The sequence below is a fragment of the Girardinichthys multiradiatus genome, chromosome 5 (genome assembly GCF_021462225.1).
Source record: "Girardinichthys multiradiatus isolate DD_20200921_A chromosome 5, DD_fGirMul_XY1, whole genome shotgun sequence".
Classification (NCBI taxonomy): Eukaryota; Metazoa; Chordata; class Actinopteri; order Cyprinodontiformes; family Goodeidae; genus Girardinichthys; species Girardinichthys multiradiatus.
The window spans coordinates 18,764,854-18,792,717 of NC_061798.1; the positions used below are offsets into that span (position 1 = coordinate 18,764,854).

The 27,864-nt window shown below is 38.8% G+C and overlaps 3 protein-coding genes across 7 annotated transcripts; 2 read left to right on the top strand and 1 right to left on the bottom strand.

Annotated features, from left to right (window-relative positions):
* Positions 1 to 14: 14 nt before the first annotated feature.
* On the top strand, positions 15 to 5,488 carry LOC124868484 (perilipin-2-like). 5 transcript variants are annotated; one of them, XM_047365839.1, is made up of 6 exons: positions 15 to 223; positions 1,710 to 1,917; positions 3,220 to 3,302; positions 3,386 to 3,638; positions 3,708 to 3,848; positions 5,081 to 5,488. In XM_047365839.1, the coding sequence occupies exons 1-6, from the start codon at positions 32 to 34 to the stop codon at positions 5,287 to 5,289; spliced, it is 1,086 nt and encodes a 361-aa protein (XP_047221795.1). In that variant the 5' UTR covers positions 15 to 31; the 3' UTR covers positions 5,290 to 5,488. The 5 variants fall into 5 exon arrangements, with proteins under 5 accessions (XP_047221795.1, XP_047221796.1, XP_047221798.1 ...); XM_047365840.1 differs by having other exon boundaries at positions 3,711 to 3,848; XM_047365841.1 differs by having other exon boundaries at positions 44 to 223; positions 3,708 to 3,841.
* A 773-nt stretch (positions 5,489 to 6,261) lies between these two features.
* rps6 (ribosomal protein S6) lies at positions 6,262 to 10,325 on the bottom strand. Its single transcript, XM_047365844.1, has 6 exons — positions 10,177 to 10,325; positions 9,451 to 9,582; positions 8,212 to 8,422; positions 7,476 to 7,622; positions 6,767 to 6,924; positions 6,262 to 6,398 (listed from the first exon to the last, which is right to left on the bottom strand). The coding sequence occupies exons 1-6, from the start codon at positions 10,180 to 10,182 to the stop codon at positions 6,303 to 6,305; spliced, it is 750 nt and encodes a 249-aa protein (XP_047221800.1). The 5' UTR covers positions 10,183 to 10,325; the 3' UTR covers positions 6,262 to 6,302.
* Positions 10,326 to 13,449: 3,124 nt separating this feature from the next.
* On the top strand, positions 13,450 to 26,090 carry acer2 (alkaline ceramidase 2). Its single transcript, XM_047365957.1, has 6 exons — positions 13,450 to 13,830; positions 14,139 to 14,253; positions 17,430 to 17,571; positions 18,205 to 18,342; positions 23,946 to 24,083; positions 24,870 to 26,090. Exons 1-6 carry the CDS (start codon positions 13,717 to 13,719, stop codon positions 25,054 to 25,056), a joined length of 834 nt encoding a protein of 277 aa, XP_047221913.1. The 5' UTR covers positions 13,450 to 13,716; the 3' UTR covers positions 25,057 to 26,090.
* Positions 26,091 to 27,864: the final 1,774 nt, after the last annotated feature.

A 27,864-nucleotide genomic window follows, 5' to 3' on the forward strand; every position in this document is an offset into this window, starting at 1 on the left:
AGAGTCGCGCCTCCCTCACTGTGACGCACAGATGTTTTCGAGCACGTTGTGTGCGGGGATGCGGCAGCTGCAGTCCCAGCAGCATCAGCACCACAGACAGATCCTCGTTGCTCCGAGCGTCCACCGTGCGGCAGCAGAAACATTATTTTTCATCTATGTCATAAACCTCGGCATGCAGAGCTGGATGCGCCTGTCCTTAATGAGAGGGAATCCATTCACAGAGGTTGTGTTTTTTTTTTGTTTGTTAGTGATAACACTGTGGGTTTAAAGTCTCAGTAAGCTTTGAGTGTTTAGGTTTGACAATTCACTGAGAGCGTTTATTCTAATCTGTTTGCTTGCAAATGAATGTAATCCACTACCCCCCAAAGTCACGATGATGCTAGAAATCAGGAATATTAACCATCAAAGATATATTTATTTAAACCTGCTCAATATGACATGCCTACAGGCAAACTGACTGTATCCTAATGTTGAAAATGTCTAGACTGCAGGTACATCCTTGCATTTTACCAGAATAAGTCTAGAAACACTGTGAAAATAAATATAAAGGATGATAAATCATAGAAAGCAACATTATTGCATAGAAGATCAAAGCAAGAATTAGATGATGGGTGGATCACTGCATGTTTATATTTGTTTTATACACCTTGTTGCCACATGCTAGGAGATGGGCTTAGTGGAAAGCCAGTGAGTCAATGCAACTGCCTGGGATTCCTTAAACAAATAAATATTTTGCCAGATGGTGTAATAAATTGAACCTGCCTGCATCGTATTATGACTATGATTAATCTGAATGTATTTAATTTAATCTGAATCTATGATTAAATTGAATTGGCCTCATATTGCTGTATATGTACTGGATCTGTTCGTCTTGTAAATTGCCGTAAGTTGACATTTGTTGTGAATTGGTGCAGTATATAAATAAACTAATTTGAGTTGAAGAAGCTGTTTCTGTGAATCAGTGAAATGGGAATTTTACGAAGAAATCAGAGTCAAATTCAGAGGAAAAAGAAATTATAGCTGTGATTAAAAAATATAACGCTGTAAAACACCCATACATTAGTTATTAGCTTACAAGCTGATGGCTTCAAACACCATCCCCATGTATGGTAATGGCAGCATCATACTGAGGTGATGTTAGTTATCTTTGGGTTCTTGATGCAGATATCCAGATTCTCTTTTTTATTTTGCCCTCCCTGGACCTATAAAATCTGTAAATCTGGAGTCGGATCTCCTTAATAATCTAACGTCCTCGGTATATAGAATATTTCAGAAAGTGTTGCATCGGTCAGGGCATTTATCTCAAAGTTACTTGATAATATGATACATTGTTGAATGAACGAATGAAGAATCACAGCTAGTTATTACAACTTCCGAGGGATTAAGATCTCGCGAGATCAGGGGTAGACCTCACAACAGGTGAGCGCTAATTGATGACACCAGCACGCTATTTGAGCTGGGGCTCCTCCGTCGCCAGCTACTCTCAACGATGAGCTTATTATTTCTTTGAACCTTTTCCCAAGCAGGTAAAGTGTTCATAGGAAGCTTTGGTTTACATGTTAACTACATTTTTGGTGTTCGAAAAGTGCAAAAAAAAAAAATGCCGGTGAACAATAACTACCAGGTGAGTGCTTTACAAGGAAAATAAACTCCTCCAACTTGACTGATTATTCCCAGCTTTTTGTCTTTTTTTCTCTCATTTAATTCAGAAAGTAGCACCAAATGCCGTTGCCAGGCTGGCCAAGCTGCCCGTGGTTCGCTCAGCCTGTGCCACCCTGTCGGTCCTGTACAGAGATGCTAAAAGCAGCAACCCCAGGCTGAGATCCCTGTGCGAGGCGCTGGAGGGCGGAGTGACCGCCCTGAGCACCGCGGCCTGTACCAGAGCTTCACCTGTGATTGTTAAACTGGAGCCACAGAGTGAGTCTTACCTTGACTGTGTTTTATACTGGCGCTGGAATAATCCTTAGGTGAGCAATGGGTTTACACTGAAGCTTTGACGTGCTCTGTAAAGTATTTCTAGGTCGGGTTTATCACAATATCTTATGTCGTCAAAAAGTAATCTCACTACTTGAGATGGTGAACGTTTTACTTTATATTTCTTATACCTCAGAAAGAATGACATGTTTCTAATTAAAGGCACAATCTTCATTTTGTGTTTCATTAGTCATCATTTGAGACAACCCAAAGGCTCTTTTTATTATGTTTAACACAAGTCCTGATGATGCACGCAAAGTATCACTAAATTGTCCTAATGTTTTTTAGTTGTAGTTAATGGTACAAAAATGCTAAAGGGACACAGATTTACATTTTTTTTTTTTTTTTGTTTTTGATATTTTAACTTATTGAAATTCCCAGGTACAATAGTTCACCAAATGTCTTAAAAGTCAGCGTTCAGGGTAATTCAGACGTCTTCCTGTTACACAACCCTTGTTCATATTTCATAATTGCCGTAATTGATCAAAAACGTGTCCAAAAGGTGGTGATACTGACACGTAATGCGGACCTGCTTCTGACTACACAGAAGGCAACTCACTGGTTGCCCATTTTCTTCTTTCAGAGGTGTTGTCTTGTTCTCTTGTCAACTGCAGTAAAGTGTTGGAGTTCTATGTGAGAACACTGCAGGGATTTCAGGAAACTCTGGCAATAAAATGCATGAGAACAATACCAGCACACGCTTGAAAACAGAGATTTCATTCTCAACGATTCGTGTTTATTTTCAGCTAAGATGTTGACGCGTGCCATTTCAGGGTTTTAAACTCTCAAAGATTTTTTTTTCTTGCTGCATTACTTGCTAATTTAACAGGAAATGATCAGTAGGCAAAAAGACAGTTATGAGCCCAATTAGTTTGCATAATTCCAGTCAAAGCTAGACGGAAGAAGTAAGAAGTCCTCACGTTTTGCATCAGTTTTGCCAATAACGGCACTATCAATCATGGATTAGCGATCATCAGTCAAACTCTGGTTCCAACATGTCAGGCCGGACTCATTTCACCTCTGAACGCTTGTCTGCGATGATGTTTACTAATGCTGGCTGATCAGATATTCTTCTGTTATCAACCAAAAAACATAAAGCGGATTATTGTTTTTTGTGTTCATATATTTTAGGAGGTCATGCAGTGGAAATGTATGCTTAATTACCCAGCTTTAATTGTAACTTTATATTTGTGAGTCAGTATATCACTAGAGTATTTTTAAAGCACATTTGTTTTCTTTCCATAGTTTCTATTGCGAATGATTTTGCATGCAAAGGCCTTGACTGGCTGGAGACTTCATTCCCTGTTCTTCTGTCTCCCCCAGATGAGGTATTTTTTTTCCTTATTTGAAAGAATGTTGTGCTTCTTAAAGAATAAAGTATAATTATAATGGCTTTGACTCAATCACACAGGTTGCTGCTGCTGCCAAGAACAAAGTAAATGTGATTTGGGATGTGGTGTACATTGCAGCTGGTGGGACAGTTGACAGTGTGCAACACACCGTCACATGGATGATCAGCAGGCTGCATCAGGCAGACGACGATGTGGGGAACCAGTCGATGGTGGAGAGAGCCATCACCGTGGCCAGTGTGGGACTGGACTCTGCTCTGGCTTTGTCAGAGGCTTTGGTGGATCAGGTGCTTCCACCACTGGAGGAGGATAAAGGTAAACGCAAGAGTCTCTCTAGTGGCAAATCTTTCTTATTCAGTGGCCACTTTTGTTTCTCTGTCCTAGAAGAAGTCCACATGGTGGAGAGTTTTGAGGCTGCAGTCCGCTCGGGAAGTTACTCTGGGAGAGTTATGAAACTTACCGCTAAAGTGTGTAGGAGGACCTACCATACGCTTGGCTCTAGGATCCACTCTGTTCAGGTGTGCTGTGAGTACAATTTGAGCTGCAAAGACTGAGCTTTATAGAAGTTCAGGTTTAGAAATAGACTATCCTATTGTGAACCCTACTGATCCCTCACATTCTTTGCTTTAGACACTTCATCACAACAAGAAGACATTCTTGTGAGATACTTTAGGGTTAGGTGCCCAGTAGGTTGCTAAAGTAGTCAACTGCAAGCTTCAGGGTATGTTGTAATAGACCAACACAAACTAATGCATAGTTATCATTTAGAACAAAACATAGTTTTCAGCTTTTTAAGAAAATTCAAAAATCTGAATTGGCTCCATCTGCTCTAGCTTTCCTGCTGAAGAACAGGATCCCCACAGCATGATGGTATACTCAAGGTGATGTGTGGAGTTAGTTTTATGCCACATAAGGTGATTTTCACATGGGCCGAAAGTTCACTTTGGTTCAGTCTTTCACATTTGCCATGTCCCTTATGTGGCTTGTTGCCAACTGCAGATGGAACTTAGTAGTTTCCCCTCAATTTTTTTTTTTATTCCTACTATTCAATAAACGTCAAATAGAATGCATGACCAATATTTTCCCTGTTGACACATTCCCCAACATGAGTTGTAACTCTCTGGATTTACTTCAGTCACTGTGGGTCTCTTTAAAGCCTCTGAGAGATCCCAATCCTTGCACGGCCTGTCAGTTTAACTGAAGGGCAACGTCTCAGTAGGTTTGCAGCTCTGCATACTCTTTCCAGTGTCAGAAAACGTAGTGCTATATAGGATACTATACCCAAATCCTGCTGTAAACCTCTCCACAACTTTCTAGCTGACCTGTCTGCTGTGTTCCTTGCTCTACATGTTCGTTCACTAATGTTCTCGAACAAACCTCGGAGGCCTTCACAGAACAGCGCCATCTAGAGAGATGAAATTACACAAAGGTGTACTCTATTTTCTAGTTTGGTGGCTTGCAAAAATAAATGGTTGCTTTTGACTTTATTTAGGAGTATTGAAAGTGGGTGGAATGTAAATGTTGCACGTTTCTGTTTAGCTGACCTATTTGTAAAAAAAAAAAACATGACTTTTCTTCCCCAACACAATTATGCTATTTGTCATAAACATGGAATTATTAACATACTTGTTTTGAGGTTTATCCTTTAATGTCACCTGTTAAGGGGATCCCATACTGGCCAGTAAAAAGAATACCCGTGCATCACACAATCAGCGTTTCCACTGTGGCTGCCTAACATTTTATTTGCCACTCAACAGATCATGGGGAGTTTATCCAGGTCCGCCACTCTGGTTCAGGACCTTCAGACAAGCTGTCGGACTCTGGTGTGGAGCCTCCAAGGACTGCCTCAATACTTGCAGCATCAGGCGGTTTCTGTCTTTTTCTTCATCAGCCAGATGTACAACTTGAGCTGTCCGTCATCCCGACAGGAACAGACTTGAAGCAGAAGTCACGTCAGAGCTGCTGAGGCTTCTTCACTCTCCACGGAGCAGGCTCACCCACAGAATATGCCAGCTTTCCGAACGAGGCCCACCAGGACGTCTGTGTTTGATAATGGCTGTATTGTTAAGGGATGCGTACGCTGTTAATTTTGACATTTGATTCTGGATTTAAACTGATTTGTTAGTCTGAAATATTAAAAAGAAATAAAGGTTCATAAAACTTGATTGTTTATGTAGCCCAGCATGGTTTGAACAGTCCACATCATGAAGATGCACTCGTTTTGTTCCACACTGCAACCAGAAACTGATTTAATGTGAACAACCAACAGTCTCCACTGTTTAGCTATTAAAAGCTGATTGCTTTGTTTTTGGCTACTTTCACCAACTTAGACCAGGTCCTATCATCAGCATGATGCTCTCACTACATTTCAGTGGAGATGCAGTTTCTACCACAGTTAAGCATGAATGTATAAATTCAATTTTAGTCTCATCTGATGCATGCATCTGTTTACCTTGTCCCAAATAGTTTCAGACTTAACTATGAAAAATACAGAAGATTAATTCACTAAAACAATTAAGATTAGCCTTTTTGTCCCAGCATAAAACAAATCTCCAGCTGGGACTATGAATGCAGTTTTCAATAGTCCCCAAAATCAGTGAGCATACAAAACAAGGCAAATGGGAGTTTAGAAAGGACTTCATGACCTAAAATGGAAAGTGTTTCCATTCTAAATTAAAATTCCCAAAGTGCTTACATCTGCCTCAGTAAAGGTTTCTTTATGGCTGAGCCTAAACAAGGAAAGGGTGAATAAGATGTTTATGTAATTATGTATGCCACAGAGCATGCAGTGATTGCACCATAGAGCTAAATTACATTTAGTTTTGTCCAGTCAGTGTCTCAGCTGGTTTCTAATCAGCTGAATCATATGGTCTATCATATTTAGTTTTCATTGAGAGAATCTGATTTGGCATTTTGAATTTAAGGCAACACAAATTAGTGGTTTTTCAGCAAAATGTTACTTTATTTCACTTATGGATTTCACTTTTGGCTGGACTCTGACTTGGATGTAGATGCCCTCAGAGAAGAAAGGCGGCGCCTCTTGGCGATCTGTTCCTGGCGCTTCTCCTTGGCCTCCTGTTTTGAAGAACAAAATTTTAATTTTGGAGGGAAAAACAGGCAATAGTACAAGAAGCCATTTATTCAGGGTGTTTTAGAATTGCTCAAATTGTCCAAACAGGGAATCAAAAGATCAACCCATAAAATTAAAACAACCCCACAGAAAACCCACTAGTTTTTAATGTGGGAAGTGTGAAGCGTTTTGTCATTAGCAACTTTACTTTGGCTTAAATATGGACGTGTAGTCCTAGCAGTTTTGGGAAAGCAGGTAAAATCCTACCACATCTTATGTAGTTCAGAAGCTTGTAGCTCAATTATTGTAGCATTTTATGTCTAAATGAAATTCATTATTCCTTTGATTTAAAGAACTGGAAAACTGATCATACCTTCATCCTCTTGGCCAACAGCTTGGCATAGTCAGAGGCCTCCTCCTTGTTCTTCTGGGTACGCTGTCTCTTAAGAGCAATGCGGCGACGCTTGTGCTGCAACACACGAGGTGTCACCAGTCTCTGGATCTTGGGGGCCTTGGTTCTGGACTTCTTGCCTACAGGAGTGAGGGGAGCGAAGTGGCTATTACCAACAGTGCAAGAAAATAAATGTGGTAATAATGAGTGAAACAACACAGAACTCTACTTTGAAAGACAAATACATGGTTCTCCCAAGAAGTCAAAGTGAGTTGTTTTGAATCAGAAGCTTCACAAGCTTATGCATCACTTTGCTTGTTTACCCAGTTCTTATTTTTTTTTGCTGTATGGAAGCAGATCAGTCAAAGGAAAAATAAAGAGGTGATCATACAGTTTTCTACTTTTCCAAAGGAATGATAGAGGGACACTGATGCATGCCAGCCTCATGCAGTATGCATGTAAAAAAAAAAAGAGACTATAATACATCTACAATTGTAAAGTTGCACCAAAAAAACAATTCCAGATTTCACAAGGTCATGCAAACAGGTGGATGAGAACCTCCAATAAAAAGACAAAGGTGGGTTTCTGCAACACCTGAAAGTCTCATCTGGCTGGTTATTTACCTCAGTTTTTATTCACAAAACCAAATCCCAATAAAAAATATTCATGCAGGCTTGGGCAGAACTTTCACCTTCTTTAGTCAGGGGTCTCCTCACAACATACTGCCTCACGTCATCCTCCTTAGCCAAGTTGAAGAGCTTGCGGATCTTGCTGGCCCTCTTGGGACCAAGTCGGCGAGGGACGGTGCTGTCGGTCAGCCCGGGAATGTCCTTCTCACCTTAATGTCAAAACGTCAGAAGGTGAGTGAAATCGGATAACTGAAAACAAATTCATGACAAATAGAGCAGATCTTCACTACAAAACCTAAAACAGGAAATTTATTCTACAAAGTTATGAAAGTCCTTCAGTTAGAGACTGATTGGAAAAAAGGGGGCAGTGCTCTACCTGCTATTGACCAAAAGCAAGATAGATAAAACAACTCAGGTTTGCTCTTAAGGGCAGCCCCCGCAAAATAAATAAAAATAACAATAAAAAGGATCCAGATAGTTCAGAAGACTGTTCGTCGGAGGGGGTGGAAAACAACAACCAAAATACAGAAGATGTAAACATTTAAATTTAACATTCTATAAAAAAAAAAAGTACAAGTCAGCAGTGAGAGAGCATTGCAGTTCAACCATCCACTTTCACTGGATCTGGTCGCATCTGGTAAGCAGCTCCACAGTTACTCTGGCAACACACTGTCCCCCCTAATTTGACTATTAAACAGTCAAAAGGGTCTCCATGGTGTGCCATCCAGAGGCCACAAGTCAACGTTACTGATACAGCATGAATAACACACAAGCTTTACAGGAGTATTTCCACGCTACCTTTTTTGATGATGACCAGGTTCAAAACGCTGAGGTTGGCATCAACGATGCAGCCCCGGACAGACTTACGCTTACGCTCGCCGGTCCTGCGGGGACGGTAGCAGGAGTGGCCCTTACTGAGGAGCAGGCGCACGCGCCCATGAGTTAGTACTCCCTGCTTCATGGGGAAGCCCTGCTTGTCGTTGCCACCACTGATGCGCACCACGTAGCCCTAGACAAGAACAACACGTATTTTTACATTTGCATAGGGGAAAGGCTGTTTTATGTCAGAAAATAAGTTTGGTAACAATATACAATTCCCCACAGACAACAAATATCACCAATGCACAGACACGAGGGATTCTGCAAGTCCCATTAAATTATGCTTTAGACTTTTCAAACACTTTTGAAATTTATTCATTTAAGACCAACATAAATTACAGTTACATTAACTTAACTGGAAGAGTGTTCAGTCAACAATTTAAATCCCTATATTCAAGCCAAACCTTAAATATACAAAATTATATACAAGAAAAGTTATAATTAGAAATAATAGCCAATGATCAGTGTTATTTAAGACCTAGTATGGAAAATATGGACATATTTAAGATTTCTTAGAGCATTAAAACTGAGCTGTTTAAACATGACTTTAGACTGCAAATATTCTGGACAAGTATCTGAACGTAAAAGTGAAGGGTGGTTACTGCCAATGTCGCCATCATTTTTGTTGCTCCATCCTGACACATCACCATTTTCTGCCTGACTCAAAAACTGGGTTGGAAGAAACTGCTATTAAAAAAAAAATGATATAATGGAAAAGTGTAATGTGGCACAAAACAGAGGTGTTGTTAATGACCGAATATTTAAGGTTTGGGGTGCTTTGAACAGCAATGATTAGCTCCCTCCTTCTCCCCGATCTGCACCAGTCAGCCTGTCTATAACAAATCCCACCCGCCTCAATAAACTGTGCAACTGTGGTGTTCAATGCAAGTAAGAAGCTAACTAAGCACTACTTTGAAAGTACTTCTAAAGCATGTTTTGATACATCCTGCAACACAACCAGGTGTTGCAATTATTGCTACAAGTAGCTGGAAGAGCACTGCTGTTTCAATAGGCCACGATTAACTGGGCTCATCACATTTAGAGCAGCTCCACTGTTCCTCTGGCAACACGCTGTCCCCCCTTAATGACCACAGATCAGTCACAAGGGTCTCCTGGTGTGCCATGATGAAGAGTCTAAAGGACAGGAAAAAAGGTTACCTTCCACTCATCACCCAAAGGGTCAGCCGCCACCTCGGTGGCCATTCGCTTCTCATAAAAGATGCGCAGCTTCCTCTCATCGTCAACTTCGATCAGCTTCTGGCAGCCGGTAGCAGGGAATGAGATGTTTAGCTACAAAACAGTTAAAAAAGAAAAACAAGCGTCAGGGTCTTTGTCCATCAGAGATCGCACCAACAACTTCAGGTCCAACAGCTACATGTGATGATGGCTTGATTCCCAACACCAACCTGACTGAGAAGTCAGCATTTATCTAAACATCCTTAAGCAGTGTTACGTTTGGGTTAGGTGTATCAGTGCTACAGATTGTTAGCAAGATGGACGGAGGCCTGTTGGCTCCTCTGCCGGGTGCACTCTTTAATAGCTGAAAACGTTAGCTAACATACTGCTTACATTAACACACCCAGGGTAATGTGTTGGGCTGCTAAAAAGTGTGCCTCCCTCTATTCGCTAAATAATACTCCATAAATCCTTCTCGTTGCAGGGAGCAGACAGTTGGGCACAGTGCGGCCATGTTTCTCCAGCTCACTTTCCGACAGGCTAGACAGCTAGCCCTCGTCCCAATCAAAGCTCATCCTCAACTACAAAATCACAATATCTGCATTAAACTAGACGTCTTTAAAGTTTAACATGGTGGCTTAATTTAGACTAATATATTTTAACGATAGCGGCTAACTAGAATAAAATAAAAGCAACTCATGGTTGTACCTTCATTTTGCCAAACCAACCCAACGACGGTCCGCCAGGGGAAAGAGACAGGATATCCGCTTCGTGATCTCACATAGAACTAAATGTTCTCGCGATAGCTAGTTCGCCAGCGCGACTCAAAAAACAGACAAGCGCGTTACAATTAAGCCTACAAAACCCGAGCTGCAGTGCGAGTCTGCAGTATTCATGGTTCCAAAACAAAGTTATATGTCACTTTAAAGCTACACAGTACTATAATATAATATAATATACTATATACTATATACTATAATATATGTCTTGCATTTAAGAAGAGAAGGAATTTGAATGTAAGTGATTTACTGTTATTTTATACACAAACAAGTCATTTAATAACTACTCATATGTGACAATTAAACTACAGCTGAAAATACATAATAAAAAAAATGGATGTTTACATTTAAAAAATAAATTGATAACTAAATAACAGAGGATAAGAATTATTAAAATATAAAAAATAACTTTATTCTTAATAGATTATTGACACATTTAGATAATTATAAATACAATATTTATTCATTTATCATATTTAAATCTCAATTTTGTCTTCCTCTTGTTTAAAAACACTGTATATGTACATATTTACAAACATTTTTTAATTAACCCTTTTTATGTATTTATATTTAAATGTCTTCATTGAGAGCAAAGTGGAATCGAAGTTAATTCCTTGTTTGTGTGCACAAACTTTCCGAATAAAGCTGATTCGGATTTGTTACAATATGTTTTACTTTGTTATTCATATAAATATTTGTTGACAATATTTACTTTTAGTCCTTTTTATTGGTAAAGCCAAAAAATGAAAGATGAAAAAGCAAGACATATATATTCCAATAGTTGCTGATTTTTATTAATCAACTTATGAGTCATATTCATTGGTTTTGTCAGTAGTCAGACTCCCAGGCCACAAATAATATTAACCACCAGAGGCCGCCAGAGAGCAGCTCATCCTGCAGTAACTGAGCAGTATTCCAATAAATGGAATAAACTTAAATTTTTGCAAACATTTAAAAAGAAATGTGATATGTGCAAAAGGAATTCTCTATTTTTTATCATCTGGTTCTCCAGCAATGGAAATAGTGGACACGATTTCTCTCATTACATTGTTCTAGCAATAACTGATCCACTATATTGCCAAACGTATTGTGTCATACCAACAAAGTTCTGGTGTTGCATTCACTTCCATGGCTGCAGGTGTATGAAGTTTGGTACAGTACAGTTAAAATTGCTATTGCTGGGAATGGTGGTTCTATCAACAAACTGGACCTTATAGATTAGGAATAGAATTTCATCAAAGTACATGTAAAAGTAGAACGACAAGTACTTTTGACAGTATAGCGTATGCAGCTAATGAGTAAAAATATTTTTTTTTATAAAGATTGGATGATGAGGTGTGTTTGACCAATGCTCTAATTTATAGATAGTTGTGATATTTTTTTATCTTTCAGTTTTCTTTTGAATAAGTATATGTGATTCTGTTATAGAGAGGTATCTTTCCATAATACATATTCAACCTCCTTTAGTTATTAATGACTGTGATATTGCAGATTGTAAAAAAATGCTGAAGTATAGTTTTATAAGATTCATTTCTTGATCAATATGTTTAAATTTCCATTCATAAGAAAAGTGTCTGTTTAAGGATAACACAATTTTCTGATATTGATGAAAATGTATTGACAAAAGTATTCACTCTCCTTCCTCCCTGTTCCTCCTGTATGACCTAATTCATAATTAGGGTTTTATATAGAGTTCTGTAAGATAATCAAGATACTTGGTGCAGAGTTCAGATTCCGTAGTCAACACATATTTGGGTAGGATTACACGAGAATTACCTTGAAGCTGTTATAAGAGCTTTGTCTAGTCAGAACAAATGAGGCAGGCCTCCTGAACACACGTCTGCTTGCTGTAAAACTGTTCTCCCTTGCAAGGTGATCAATAAAGGTGATTCAGTGATGACCATCAAACTCTTTCTTTGTTAAATTTGTGTTTTTTCCACAACACGGATAAAGATTAGAACTGAATAATTCTTTTTCCCGCTCACTTCTAACTAAACAGGTTCACCTTAAAATCCTGCATGAAACCCATTCTTGCAATAATTTTTTTTTTTTACAACACATTTTGCATAGACTGTAAAAATGTTACCTTTTGCAAGTTTGATATTGAAACACTGGATTGTTCTTTTTATTGTAATCCGGTGGTGCTCTGGTATTCAATTTCCCAAATAAAATTATTCCGACTGAAAAACATGAGATACTTCAAATTTTGTTGCCAAGTGGAAATTTAAAAAACTATAATTGTGTTCTTTTGTCGATATTCCTTAATTTAAATGCAATTTCCTAAAATTACTCCTACTTTTGACACATTTTTGATTAAAACAATGAGGTTAATGTAAGGTTTAAAAAGCACAGTTTCTTTATGATTGCTTCAACTGTGCAATCATAAAGACCATGTGCAAAAGAAACTCTTCAGAAGCTCTAGAAACCAGAAAAGCTTTAGTCTGAGTACTCTGTTGAGAACATAGGAACCTGTCTCTAATAGAGGATGGAAACTGATTATTCAGGAATTCATATCAGAGATGCACCAGTCAATTGACCAGAGGTTGGAACATACTTATTAAATAAAATGAATTTCTAAAATGAATCTTAGAAATCCCACCATTTTTGGCCTATAAACACATCAGCCAACATCAGAATTTTTGATGCACTTTTAGAGAGAAACATAGACTTTAATTGCCAAAACTAAAGAGTAAGGGTTTAAAAATTTGGAAAATTCATAGATATTTATGACATATGATCAGGGCTAAAGTTAATGATTGTACACATAAAAAGGAATTGGAAAAAAATATTGAGAAATCAATCAGTTTATTTAGAAGGGATTTTACATATAAATACAAATCGATCAGCATCAAGTGTTAATTACATCACCCCATTGGTGAAGACTGTAGTTGTTAATGGCGTTAAAAACTATCTTTTTGAAACAATACGTCAAAAATATGTTAATATTGTATTCATAATATTTCTATAATAGAACGTTTTGTGTTTAAAAAACTCAGGTAGAGCATCAAAATGAAGGGATGCACACACATGAAAGTTATTCAAACAAGAGATCCTAAACTGCTTATACGATATTCTCACTCAATTTTACTTTTTTTTTTTTGTTCACTCTAAAAAAATAAAATAAAAATAAAAAACCCCAAAAACGAACACTTCCGGTTTCACCATAGAAGGAAGCTGGGAGGAGTGACTCCTCTTGCATCGAGTCAACACTCTTTGAAGCCACGGCAGCTGTCAGAGCGTCACTAAGCGCAGAGAAGATTCGGCTTCGTGGAAGGAAGAACGGTGTGAAAATGCATCAACACTTATCCACAACGCGACTCAGAATCCAGCCTTTAAACTGTTAGCGTGTTGCCACCGAGCTGGATCCCACCAGTGACTTTCCCCCGGCTGTTGTTTTGTTTTGTTTTAATCTGCTGGAGGACATCAGTCTGCGCAGCGCCGCTGTCCACCCGACAGAACTAGTCCAGACATGAGCAACGTTAACCCGATTTTCTGGGACCAGTTGCAGGCTGGCAGCTCCGAGGTGGACTGGTGTGAAGGAAATTACCTCATATATCCCAGCATCGCTGAATTTTACAACACGGTCAGTGTGGAGTCTCTGTTGAGTAAACATGGACGCTGTTTTTCATAATGCAGTTTTGTTTACCGTCGCTGCTGCTCTGTCTTTGTTTTACTCCGTGTTGGACTGCTTTCTAGCATTTATCACCACAGTGTTTACAATAATGTGGCTTCTTATGAGTTACAGAGACGTTTCAAAAGTTCATCTGCTTTAAATGTTGCCCTCCAGTTCAGCTGCTCCGCTGGACCCAGTGATCAACATGTTGTTTTGTTCCCATGATGCTGTTTCCTCAAAGCTTCATTTTATTTTTTTTTTTTTTTTTTAAATTTCAGATCAGCAACGTCTTGTTCTTTGTTTTGCCTCCCATACTGATGTGCTTGTTCCGTGAATATGCCCAACACTTCAACAGTGGGATCTACCTCATCTGGATCCTGCTGGTGGTGGTCGGTAAGTCAGTGACCTGATCTCCTTCACAATGAAGATGAGCAGCACAGACAACAAGTTTCATTGCGTTTCAAAAAGGAAACAGGCACCTGTTTTTACATGTATGGTTGCAGACAAACACTGGTAAGGAGAAAATAGCAACTTCTATTCAGTACACATTTACAGTTTCCTTTATTCATGTCTGGTCGGTTGCTTCAAAGATTTAGAGACTTGCTACAAGTTATCCTTCCGCTTAATCTGCCTTGGGGTCCTCTGTCGGTTGATGTAATGTAATCCCGGACTGGCAGGATAAAAGTTGAGATCAAAACCCATATGCTGGGGTAGGGGCATTAACACCATCTGCTCCACGGGATTATATGAAGAGTCAGAAGGATGTGAGAAAGCCTACATCCACAGAAGATCTGTGGTTAGTTCTCCAAGATGTTTGGACCAAAATATGAGCCGAGGTCCTTCAAAAAACTGTGTGCAAGTGGACCTAGAAGAACTGATGCTATTTTGAACACAAAGGGTGGAGACACCAAAATATTGATTTAATTTAGATTTCTGTTTTGTTCATTCACTGAATTTTGTTGATTGATGAAAATACATGATTAACATTTTTTTAACATGCTTTTGAAAGTATTCATTGTTTACAGCACTTTTTCACCTGCTTAAAACTTTTGCCCAGTACTGTGTGTGTGTGTGTGTATATATATATATATATATATATATATATATATATATTATTGCATTAAAATAAATAATATGGTTCTATCATCCTCAGTAGTTATAATTGACAGTGTTATGATTCTTTTCTTTTTTTCTTTTTAGAGTAAATGTAAAGATAATACATCACAGCCTCATTCGGAAGCAAATATTGTTAAAAAGCAGGCGTGTCACATGTTTGCAGCTTTAGTCCGACTCTGGTAACCAACCAAGCTTAGAATGCAGTTGATATGATGCAGTAGAGAATGGTGCTGCTGTATGTAAATGGAGGCAGAATGCCCTGTTCTCTCAGCATTGTTTCAAAGCACACAGGTTGCATAGTCATCAAAGATAACCTGACCCCTCTTCCTACCACCACCACTCCACCCAGCCCTCCACCTCATTGGTTCCTGAGAGGTGACCTCAGTCAGTGGGGTGGTGAGAAAAAATCCTGAGAGTAAACATTGAACAAGCTGTTTAATCATATGACTTGTATCAGTGATCTCATCTAAAGTGAAACAAGAGCGCAGTCACATGGTTTCATAAATAACCAGAATGTGTGCATGGATATCTTCTCCTCCCATTGTTATTGTTTCGTCTGATCAACATCATTTAAAGGGGACAGAGAAGGAGAGTTATCGAAAAGAAACACTCCGTCAGGTCTGACTGAGAGCAGCGCGGCCTTTTGGATAAAAAGTCCGTTAAAACGTTGGCGTCTCCTGCAGCTTCTGTTATGACAACAGATTGCTCAGATCACATAAGGTCTGTTGTACAGTGATAACAAAAGGGTCAAACTGAGCCATCCTGCCCCAGTGGTTCACATCCACAGTAGATCTTCATGCTGCTGCTCAGTTTTTTCCTAGACATTATGTTCACCACTACTGAAGGTTTCTATTTTACCAACATGTTGATCTAATTTTCTTAACCTTTTTTTGATATTTCTTAAAATTTAGAAATGCTCTTAGCTTTCATCCTTTTTTATGGCTGGCTTTTTTTTTTTACTGTGATTTAAACAAACAGCTCAAAGTGTGTTAAAGAAAGTGTTTAGAGAAGTAATAACACCTGAGACTAAGCATGGGCTTATATTGGTACTGTACAATATTAAGAAAACAAATCATTTTAATATTTTTGTTTAGAATGTCAATATCAGCAGGGATTAACCCACATTTCTGTCACTTTTCCTCTTGTTTTCCATCACGACCATTTTCTCACCTGGTTTAATGAGATGAAAGGGAGCAGAAGTTCATCCAACTGACCCAATATGTTATTTTCATCCCAATCTTTAACACATGTCCCTCGAAATATGACTGGCCAGAGTTTTCAGGTGCTCATTGCAGAGAATGTTCTACCTTTTTGGCACTCTGCACAAGCTGATAGGAGCTGGTTAATTAGTCAGGCTATCTACTCAGGTAGCGAGCCTGGGGTTGGCAGCTTAACAGACCTGCTGCTCATAGCTTGCCGGCAGTTGTTTTTATAGCAGTATTACCTTAACCTTAATTGTCACGTGAAGCTCTCATAGTTTCCTCTCATTGATTTTTACAACCAGAAATATCAGTCAGTCATTTTCTACCGCTTCTTCCATAGTGGGTCGCGGGGGGAGCTGGTGCCTATCTCCAGCAGTCACCTGGACAGGTCGCCAGTCCATCGCAGGGCAACACACAAACAACCAAACGCACACTCAGGGCAATTGAGATTGACCAATTAACCTAACAGGCATGTCTTTGAACTGTGGGAGGAAGCCGGAGTACCCAGTGAGAACCGACGCATGCACGGGGAGAACATGCAAACTCCATGCAGAAAGACCCCCGGCCGGGAATCGAACCCAGGACCTTCTTGCTGCAAGGCAACAGTGCTACCAACTGCGCCACCGTGCAGCCCCCAGAAATATTTTTACAAAAAATGATGTTTTCTTGTGAGGAAAGAAAGTTTAAGGAGCCAGCGACTTTAACCCAAAAGGGCGACAAAAGTATAACCTTTTTTTAAACCTCGCTTTAACCCTAACCCAAACCTAGTTGAGACCTTTGAACAAGACTATAACAAAAGTACCCAACTGTATCGTGTTATTAGAGTGTTTTTTATTAGTAAATGACTTCATAAAACTGTGGAGTGCTTCAGGGAGACAAATTGGCTTCTGATAAATGTATAATAAATGCAAAAAAAAAAAGAGATGGTTTTGATAGTTTAGCTTGTAATATAAAATAAACAAGTATGGCGTCGGTTCCATAGGTTGTAATGACTCTCAGTTTGGACTGTAACCATAAATATGTCCTAATTGTTTTGGCAGCTTGCTGGATAAGCAAACGTAAAACCTCTAGCAGATGCTGGTCATGCCATACCTTTTCAATTACATAACTTAGCAGTTTTGTTCTTTTACTGTCCAAACACTACTTGTTCAGTTCTAACAACAGAAACCATTTTTAAAACCGACACATTCTTCAGTTAGTGTCCTACGCACTTATAACCTTTATTATTCCTTGTGACCTTCTTTCTCACAGGCATCGGATCGACATATTTTCACGCCACGCTCAGCTTTCTTGGCCAAATGCTAGATGAGCTGGCCATTCTTTGGGTGCTCATGTGTGCCATCGCCATGTGGTTTCCCAAGAGATACCTGCCGAAGATGTTCAGGAGAAATCGGTATGTTGATCAGTCCTAATGAAACCTGTAGGAAGCACAAACATGGTTTGGGAACCATAACTGTTATGTACAGAAAAGGCTAAGTGGTGACAGAGTTGGACATCTGGAGTTCACTGTGGGTTACCTGCTCATTTCATGATGCATTTACTGTTATGACTCATTGTATGTGAATGTAGGCACGTTAAGAATAGCTGACACCACTAAAAGTGGTATCGGGTGCCTGCACGTCTTGTATTTGTCACAGAGACTTGATGGCTGCTCTCCTGTGGCAGGCCGTCGCTTCATATTTTCTCTGCTTATTGGTCATCAGCAGCTGAGCCAAGTGCATGTGAATTATTTTAATCTAGTGGTTTTTCTTCCTCAAGCAAGTGAAAAAAGAGAAAGAACAGAAAGTGGATAAAATCCTGAGGAGAGACAATATAGCATCACTAAAGTGCAAACTGGAGTTCCAGTAAAAGGTGTTTTCTAATAAACCAAAACTACAGGAAATAACTTGAATTTGCGTAATGAAATCCAAATTATCCTGTTCGATCAGGATTAAAAGACAGTGATGCATCATCAGCATAAACCACAGCTGAATAAAGAGTGTGCTCATCTCATATTGTTGTTGCTTTTTTTTGCTTCTCTACACAGTTTAAGGTTCAAAGTGGTCATCGGCATCCTGTCTGGGATCACCACCGGACTGGCCTTTGTTAAACCTGTTGTCAATTCGCTGTCACTCATGACTCTGGGCATCCCCTGCACAGCGCTGCTCATCACTGAGCTTAAAAGGTGAGTGGAGATGACCTGAGCCTGGCATACATCATACGGATCCATACAACAAAATCCGAACCTTCTGCTCTGCATGAGTCAATAAGAAACAGGGTAAAATCTGTTGGAGCAAGAAAGCTGCAAAACATCCTAAACAAAAGCACTGGCTTTGTTTGTGCCTTGTCTATCTCTGACTCATTTCCATCCTTAACTTGTTTTTGTGACCCTTTCACAGTTTATCTGCTCGTGTGAGTCATGTTGGTTTAGGAATTAATGATTCAAATAGAAGCTGCAACACATTTTTTCAGTTATTCCTGGTATTCCTAAATTTTTTAGTTGTTTCTCTTGTTTCTGCCCTCAGGCATTCTCTGTTTCAGAATCACTATTAAATCAGCATAATCACTAATATTTATGATGGTGTATTTCTCCAAACATTTTGAACAGTTTTTTGTTTTTACATTCAGCCAAATCCTGCTTTTGAAGACAAATATCTCGCAAAAAACAGTATTACATTTGATGTAGCTTGCATTTCATAAATTAACATGTTGTACTTTTGTAGCTTTGGTTGTTTCAAATCTTTTCAGGTTGCAGAAGAAACCCTCTGCCTTGGTACGTCTGACACATACCACGTGTCAGGGTGTACCTGCCTTGGAGATTATTTGTACCTCTTTAATAATTATCTATAAAATGCTTATAGTCTGTTGTAAATGTGATTATGTGAATCCAAAAGATAGTATCCACGAGCAGCAGATTGCTTAGTTTTCTAATCAGGGGTCATATTCTGTGGTATTTTATAAGAGTTGACTGGTCCAAAACATGACCAGCAACGGCATGCAATGGAAATAGAAGTGCATTTAATGTGTAATTTAAAATCTTGAGAGAATATTTTACAATTACACTTAAAATATTCTTGCGATTTGACTCTTTTTCTGATTATCTCCATAATTAAAAAGAAACATACTTGGAAGTTGTGATAGAGTTTCCGAAACCCACAAGAACCATTAATCAAGACAGATCGGATCTTGGAAGGAGGACAAGGAAATGAAGGCGGGCTCATGACTCCAGCACAGTGCTGTATGTAACGTTAACATGATATCAAAACAGCAGCAACAGTGTAAACCCTAATGGCTTCACTGTCTACAGCATATTAACCTTTGATCTTCAATCCTTTGTAATTTTAAAGTTAAAAGCATGTTTCCTAGTCCTGACTAATCATTCTTTTAATGTAATCAAATGTTTCTGAAAACACATTTCCAAGAAGTTCCTGGACTGTTTGTAAGGGAGAGTCTGTTTGTGAGCCATTAATCATTTCCTCTTCCTCAGTAATGTTGGCCCACATGTTGTGCTTTTTCCCCTCATCACTCTCCACCATCAGTTGTGCAATATTAGGTCACCTAATGTTTAATTTTTGGATAATTCCTGACATTGCTACAACACCAGTCATCTGTCGAAGCTTCTTGTTGTTGTTTTGCCAGTCCAGACAGAGTTCCTGTAACCATTACTGGCGGACTTCTGCCCTCAGAAAGAACATAATGTTTTGTTGCTGTTTGACTTTTTTACACTGTGACTCTTGGCTCCCTTTGACGGAGCTCCAGCTGCATAGAAAACAAAGTGCAAAGTGTCTCAGAAAGCAAATAAAACGCTTGCCTACAGGGAAAGTCTAAAATCAGAGATTCTAGTCCCAGTTTTACAATAAAATTTGTTGTGAGTTCTAGTAAAGATCATATATGAGGAATAGCATACAAATAAATACTGCATTAGCATATTAACTAAAATAAAATTTAAATTTTGCCTACCTTTTTCAGAATGGAAAATATTCCGTGATAAGAAGTAATTTTTTGGGGGCAGTGTGTGATGTAGCGGTGGAGTGGGCGCACCATTTGTGGGGCCCATCCAGGGTTCGATTTCAAACTTGGGACCTTTACTGCATGTCTTCACCCCTCACTAACTGCCCGTTTCCTGTCTGATTACTGTGGATGGAGGCCACTAGGAAAAAATGTAATTGTTTTAAACAAAATAATTGTTGGTACCCTTGCTGTGAATACTTCGTACAACCCCCTTTTGTCAACAGGACAGTGCCTAGTCATCTATAACATTTTACAAGGTCGGAGCATACAGAGAGAGTGATCTTTGACCATTCCTCTTTGTACAATCTCTCTTGATCATCCCTAGTCCAGGGTCTTCCCATTTTCAGTTCAACAGCAGAATCTTTCCGACCTTTTTTTAATTTAAAGTCTCCAGGTATTTCAAAGACTTCAAAATGCAATGCTCTCTAACAAGATTTACGGTACTTTTGAAAGAGATACAGGCCCGCAGCATCACAGGTCCTCCATCATGTACTTAACAGCCACGTATTCATCTTTGTGTTTACATTAAGTATACCTCAAGTGTTTGTTGGTTGTAATTTAGAGATGGTCTTCAAGTCTCAGATTGGGCCTTTGGATGGGAAATCCTTAAATATTTAACAGGTCGACTCTTTCTGGTGTATATTTCCACTTTTCTCTTTCAGTCTTGTGTTGCCATTTTACCTCCTATATTCTGCTGACTTTACAAGAATAGTTTTGATTATTTGCGATAAATGCAATCTAATTCAATCCTTCACATAACGCCAGTCAGGCTCTTGACATCAGATTTGCATAATTAATTGCAAAAAAACCCCCAATAAAATCCAACTAGACCACCATCTCCTTGAGCTCCATAAAATAAGGTCTCTTCCTTCTTAAATTCTCCAGCATGTTCTGTAATGGTTCTTCCAAAGAGGGGTCCTCGGTTTGCCTTTTCTTTGTTGCTCCTGTAATGCGTGTGGACAGCAGATATCCTGCAGCCTACTGTTTTTGTTTTTGTTTTTGTTGGCAGGAAGAGGTGTTTGCTGACTGAGGACAATCTGTACATTAAGTTACTAAGGCCAAGTGGCTTAACACTTGATGCACAATCTTATAAAGTATAGACACACTTTGTGTATATCTGAGCTGTGATGATTGTTTTATTGATATTTTTTTACTTTGTAGTTCCAGCTGCTAATGAGACACAGTGAAACAGTTTCACAACACAGATAGTTTACCGTGATAGCTACGTTGATCAGCTGACTTGCTTCCCTTCCTACAAAATGTAGGCAGAAAGAGTCAATTATTTAGTTTTTTTAGTCAGATTTTATTAAATGTTTTGGTATTGCATGCTTGATAGATATGTAAGGTTTGGGGACCTCTCAAGCACATTCTAGAGGTTCCCATAGAGTTACCAAGCCTTAAGGGATAAATAACGCCTACTGGGAGTTCTGGGTCATCCCCAAAATTTCCACCCAGTTGAATGTGCCCAGAAAACCTTCCAAAGGAGGCCTCTAGGAGGCACCCTAATCAGATGCCCAAACCAGCTCAGCTGAGTCCTTTCAAAGTGGAGGAGCAGCAGCCTTACTCCAAAGTCCGTCCTAGATGATGGCGCTCTTCCCCCATCACCCAACCATCTCTCAGGGTGAACATGGCCACCATACAATTGAAGTTTATTTTCATTTTGGCTTGAATCCAGTATTTTTTTCTTCAATTGGGATCAATATCTGATGAGCATTGGTGAGGGTGGAAACGTAGACGGAGCAGTAAATCAGACATTTGTTTTATGTCTTTGCTCTTTCCTTACCATGGCAGACTAAAGGAGAGCCTGTATTACTGTAGAAGAGGCCTCTAGCAGTCCATCCATCTCCCGCCCCATCTTACCATCACTTGCGAACAAGGCACTAAGTTACTTTGACTGTGCAACTTGAGGCAGAGATTAACCACGAAGCCAGAGTTAGCAGTTTGACCTTTGTGGGTTAAGAAGTATGGCCTGAAACTTACAGGAGCTGATTCTCCTTCCTCCACGGAGAACAAGCGCAACCTTTTGCAGAGAATGTGAGAACGCTTTGGTTATATAAAGACCTGGTAAGCATCCCCAACACCACATGCCCCAGCAGCATCTTCATCAAATGCCTCGGGGGTCCTGAACATAAGCCCTCTCCGGAACATTAAAACACTTGTCTGCTCCACCGAACTTCCAGCTGACTGCCCAATTATCTGTCAGTGTCAATGTAAGCAAAGCCAAAAGCTAAAGCCACGTTTCACATGAAACTTGATTGTGCTGCAGAGCGCTGTGCAACTCCTCTCTCGGTGGAACAATGGCAGCAAATAAGGCACCAGTGAATCAGTTCACATTGCCGCGTCATCAAAACAGCTCTGTCACAGTCATGTCCCCGCCTCAGTGTCACAAGGATTTCTAAGGAGGACAACACTAAGAATAGCTTATCAGCACTGTGGATTAGCACATGATTGTAGGTCAGGGAATGTGATTATTTATGTGGGGATCACACACAACTTTCCCTCTCAAACACCCACACGATGCAACACCAGAGACTATTTAAGTCTCTGACTTTCTTAAAGAAAAAAACACCTTTTCATTAGACGCATAGTGAAATATTTTTCCACCATGAAGTCATAAGAAAGTACACCCTCTAAGGTTTTAATGTATTAATGATCTGGTCTGTACAAGGTTCTAAAATAATTTAAATCTAACTCTAAACCACATCACAGATCCAGTCATTTATTAAACAACGATGAAAGCAAAATAGAAAGATTTATGAAAACTAAGGGCACCCGGAATTTAGATTTTTACTAAATACATAATATTATAGAATAAACTACATATAGATAAGATTATTAACAGCTGCGGTGACCGTTGAATTAGACGTAATCAATTAACAGGCATGGAAAACAAGTATCCATACCTTGCTGTGTATTTTTAACAAAACCTATCGACATGAATCTTGAAGTACACCCAATGATTTAGTAGCTTGAAGAACCACTTTTAACAGAAATAAGTTGAAGGATTTATTTTCTATAAGACTTCATCAGTCTCCCACATCAGTTTAGAGGATTTGCGGCCCATTATTCTTTACAGTGTTGCTTGAGTTTATTAAGGTTAAAAGACTAGTTTCTCGCAAAGATCTCTTCAGGTCAAACCACAGCATTTCAGCCATTCTTTCTTAGATTTTTCTTGGTGTCATCTTCCAGTTGATTCTTTGTAATTTTAGGATGAAGTTGCTGGTGTTCATTGACAGAAAGATGGGCAACTTTCTAAAAGGTTTATCACTTGTGAATAATCTCTTTTTTTATTTATTTTGTTGTTTATGTGGGCATGTTATTGAGAGGCATTGCAAACAGTGATAAATCCAGACATTTATTGAAAGCTGCTTTAGCTCTCCATCTGCTGCAAATATAAGTAATAGAGGAATAACTTTTTTGTACCAGTCTGTCCTCCTGTGACGGATTGCATTGGAGTGTTTCACTATACATCATGCCGTAGCAACATAAAACATATTAAATACAGAAACATAGGGGTTTACATGAAAAACCCCTATTGCATTATGGAAGACAAAAACAAATGCACAATGTGCATATTTGATTAAACTTTTAAAAGGATCGAGTTCTTATCAAATCAAAAGTGCACCGATCAATGATTTCTGAACTATAGAGGGGAACAAATAAACAGTGTTGGTGTTTGATGCTGTTATGCATGTATGCATGAGTGTAAAACACAAGAGTGTAACATAAAGTGAGCTTTCAGAGTTGCACACATTTCTCAGCTTTATCTCGTTACAGGTGTGAAAACCCCCGTGTGTTCAAACTGGGGCTGATCTCTGGGGTCTGGTGGACGCTGGCTCTGCTCTGCTGGATCAGCGACAGGATATTCTGCGAAATGTGGTCATCAGTCAACTTCCCATACTTACACTGTGCTTGGTAAGCTCAGAGTCAACTCAGAAATCTCATACGGTTTATCATTTGTATCTGTAAGAAAGTCAAAGTTAATTAACATTTTTAAGGCAGAAGACTAACACTGCACATCACCCTGGACACACCATCCCTATGGTAAAACGTGGTGGTGGCAGCATCATGCTGTGGGAATGCTTTTCGTCAGCAGGGCCAGGGAAACTGGAATTAGCTAAAAACAGGGCAAGGTGTGTTGGAGAATCTAAAACACAGCAGGCCATCAGATCAGATCTGCAACAGTTTAAATCAAAGCATGTTTCTGTGTTAGAATGGCCCAGTCAAAGTCCAGACTCAAATTCAACTGAGAATCTGTGTCATAACTTGAAAACTTATGTTCACAGATACTCTTCATTCAGTCTAAGATTGAGCTATTTTTCATAGAAGAAAGGTTTCAGTCTCTTGTATGTCTTTATTCAAAGCTCGTACAGACATACCCCAGACAATTTATTGCACTATTTTTTATTAACGGGTATCAACACACCAGGCTTTTTGTATTTTATTTGTAAAAATAAACATTTATAACATCTATCATTTTCCTTTCTGTGAGGTTATGCAGTACTTTGTGTTGGTCTATCACATAAAATCCAATTAAAATACATTGAGGCTGTAAAGTGTATAAGGTGGCTTGTATAAAAAAATATAAGAAAGTATGAATGCCTTTGCAAGGCCCTTTTGGAGTATCAATTTATAGACTGTGGAGGAAAATAAATTCTTACACCTAACATTGGCTTACTAATGTTCCTCCTGATCCCACAGGCACATCCTCATCTGTCTGGCCTCCTACTTAGGCTGCGTCTGCTTCGCCTACTTCCACGTGGCGACTGAGGCCCCGGAGCAAGGCCCTGTCATTATGTTCTGGCCCAACGAGAAGTGGGCCTTCATCGGGGTGCCATATGTTTCTTTACTCTGCGTTCACAAGAAATCAGCCATCAAGGTGACTTAAAGTGGCCTTATGAGATCGCAGCTCTGCAGCTTTGACACCAGCATGATACGGCAGCCCGTCTGCGAGTCGCGCTGCCCCCATCGGGTTCTTTTTGGTTTGACTGGAAGATGCACACAATGCAAATGTCAAACGGTGAACGTTTTCCTGCTCTGGAATCTTCTTTGAATCCCGACAGAGCAGGGATTTATGCAACACCGATGTCATTATTTTGTGAAATATGGTGCAGGGTATCTCTCTAAATAACATATCAAAGACAACAAACCTTTACAGTGTTCTGCACATTACTCAGGCTTTGCATGAGACATCATGTAACCTCCTCAGAGTGATAGTATCTTGTATCTGTGACTTTCATACATTTTCTAAATGTTGGAAGAGGTCAGTATTAAGCATTATGCTGCTTCAAAAATTATTACTATAGTAACTCGTTGTTGCCAGGTTTAGTATCAATAAAGCACAGATTTAATTAATTAAATGTTACTATTGCAAAAATCAAGCCAATCATATTCGAATTTATAAGCTGGTTTCTATAAAAAATCAGAGTTCTGTTCTTTACTTTCAGAAGTCTACTGTGATTTTATTTAAATTTTGCTAAATATCAATGCAATACTCAGTTATTTTCCAAAAAGAATTATGTGATCCTTGTATTCTGACAGAGGTTGGTACCTTTTAATTGGGATTAACGCTTTGTAATGTCAACAAATGAAAACAAAAGTTTGATTTTGTTATTAAAACCTGGTTTATAAATAATTTTCTTTAGAAATCAGCCTTGTATTGACAGTATTTTAAGGTTAACCAGGTTTATTACAATTTTTCCTTTGAAATGAGACATTTAATGTGTTGGCTACTCAAGGTTAAGGTAATATAAAATGGTGCAAAGACATTTCGGTCAAGATAATGAGATGTAAAACAATTGCAATTGCAATAACAAGTTAATGTACATTGTTTCTGTATCCACTGTCTGTTTCGCATCCAGTGAAGCAATCTGGTGAAAGTAAGTAACCTGTAAAGCAGATAATAAACAGTGGGACAGATTATTACTATTTTTTACCTCTTCCCCTGAAAGCAAAACTAAAGTAGGGAGGATTATCAGAGAAAAAGGCCAAATATATAAAACAGACGGATATTTTTTTTCTAAATGAAATGCTGATCCCAAAGGATGAGAACCGCTTAAGCTTCTTCTTCTCAAATTTTTGTTTGACATGTTGAAATGATGCCTCACATTGTTAGACTTTTCTGCTCGCCTGTATGCAACGATTTTAAATAACTAAAGATGCGAAAATAAGTTGTGCAATCATTATAGGTTGTACTTTGAAAAAAATCCCACAAAAACAATAATCTGAGGCAGTTTGGTTTTTTTTAGAAAATAATATTTGTTATTAAGCTAAGTATATTTCTATTGTTTGTTCTTTTATTCCTTTTGTTCTGCCAAACTTTGTAAATGTATATTTTAGAGAAACTTTAGAAAGGATTGATGATGTGAAGAGATACCAATAGTACCTGCAGTGTACTGGACAACACGTTGAAGGTGATGAGTTAATTTGACCCCAGAGTGGCGAATCGGCATCACATTAAGCAGCCCGTGTAAAGAAAGTGGAGCTTTAAATGCTTCCCTCTGCATCATGATGTCTGACTATCAGGATTAATTGGTAGCTTAAATCTGCATGAATCTCGGTGTTTTTACACTTTCATTTATAATATAAAAAGTTGCACAGAAATATTTATTTTCATAAATTATCCTATTTTCTACAAAAATATTTGTAGAAGATTAGAGTTTTGATATTGTGTGTAGTAAATAAAGCACATTTTGAACATGGCTACTGTGTTTAGTGTCCATCTTGTAATCACTGACTCATAAAACTTGATTAAATGTTCATAACGGTTCTGTTGTAAGGGCTATTGTCCTTGACTTGAGGAGAGCCTTTTGATGCCTTTGTCCATGAGATTGTCAAAACTGTATTTTCCAGCTATGGAACAATTTTTCTGAAATGGTGGCAAGTAATTTTGGTGTACCTCAAGGTTCTACATGGGTTCTCAGTTTTTTAGCTTGTATGTTTAAGAGTTCGCTGGGATTTGTAAGTCTCTGTTACAGTTCTGTGAAAAAAATGCCCCATAGTAATTTCAGTAGGCCAGCTACTCTTGGGAAGGTTTACCCAGGGCTCCCATGGTGGTTCGCTGGAGTCTCAAAGCCTTTCAGATCACTTTATAACTGTTTCCAGATGATAAAACATCAGTGACCTTCAATCTGATCTGTTCTTGAATTTCTTTAGACCAGGGCATGATTTGCTGTTGTTTGAGATCTTTTATATTGTCAGACAGGTTCTGTTTAAATATTTTCTTTTAAAGGTCTGGCAGTAATCTGACCCAGTGGCACCAAGTAAAAATAACCTCATCTTTAAAAAATAGAAATAGAGATCCAGATGTTGTGATGGTAGGGGAATGAGATCAGGAATATATATGTATTACAGTGTAATAATGATTCACAATTCACTATTATAAAGTTGCAAATAGCCAATTTACAGACAGTTTTCTTAAGCTGTTAAACAGCGTTTGGTTGCATTTTGACCAAGTGTTTTTAATTTTCTGTCCTATATATTCATGATTTTGTATTTAAACAATGTTATTCTTGTTTTATACCATTAACCTGTAGCGGGGACTGAGGGAAGTCAGCGTCTAATAGCAAGATTTGGCACATTTACATGGTGGACTGATGTTCCTATGTTGATTAATCTGCAGTTTTCTAAATATTTAAAAATAATCAATTTTAGCTCTACGACATAACGGAGATGCAGGTTACAGAAGCTGCCATCA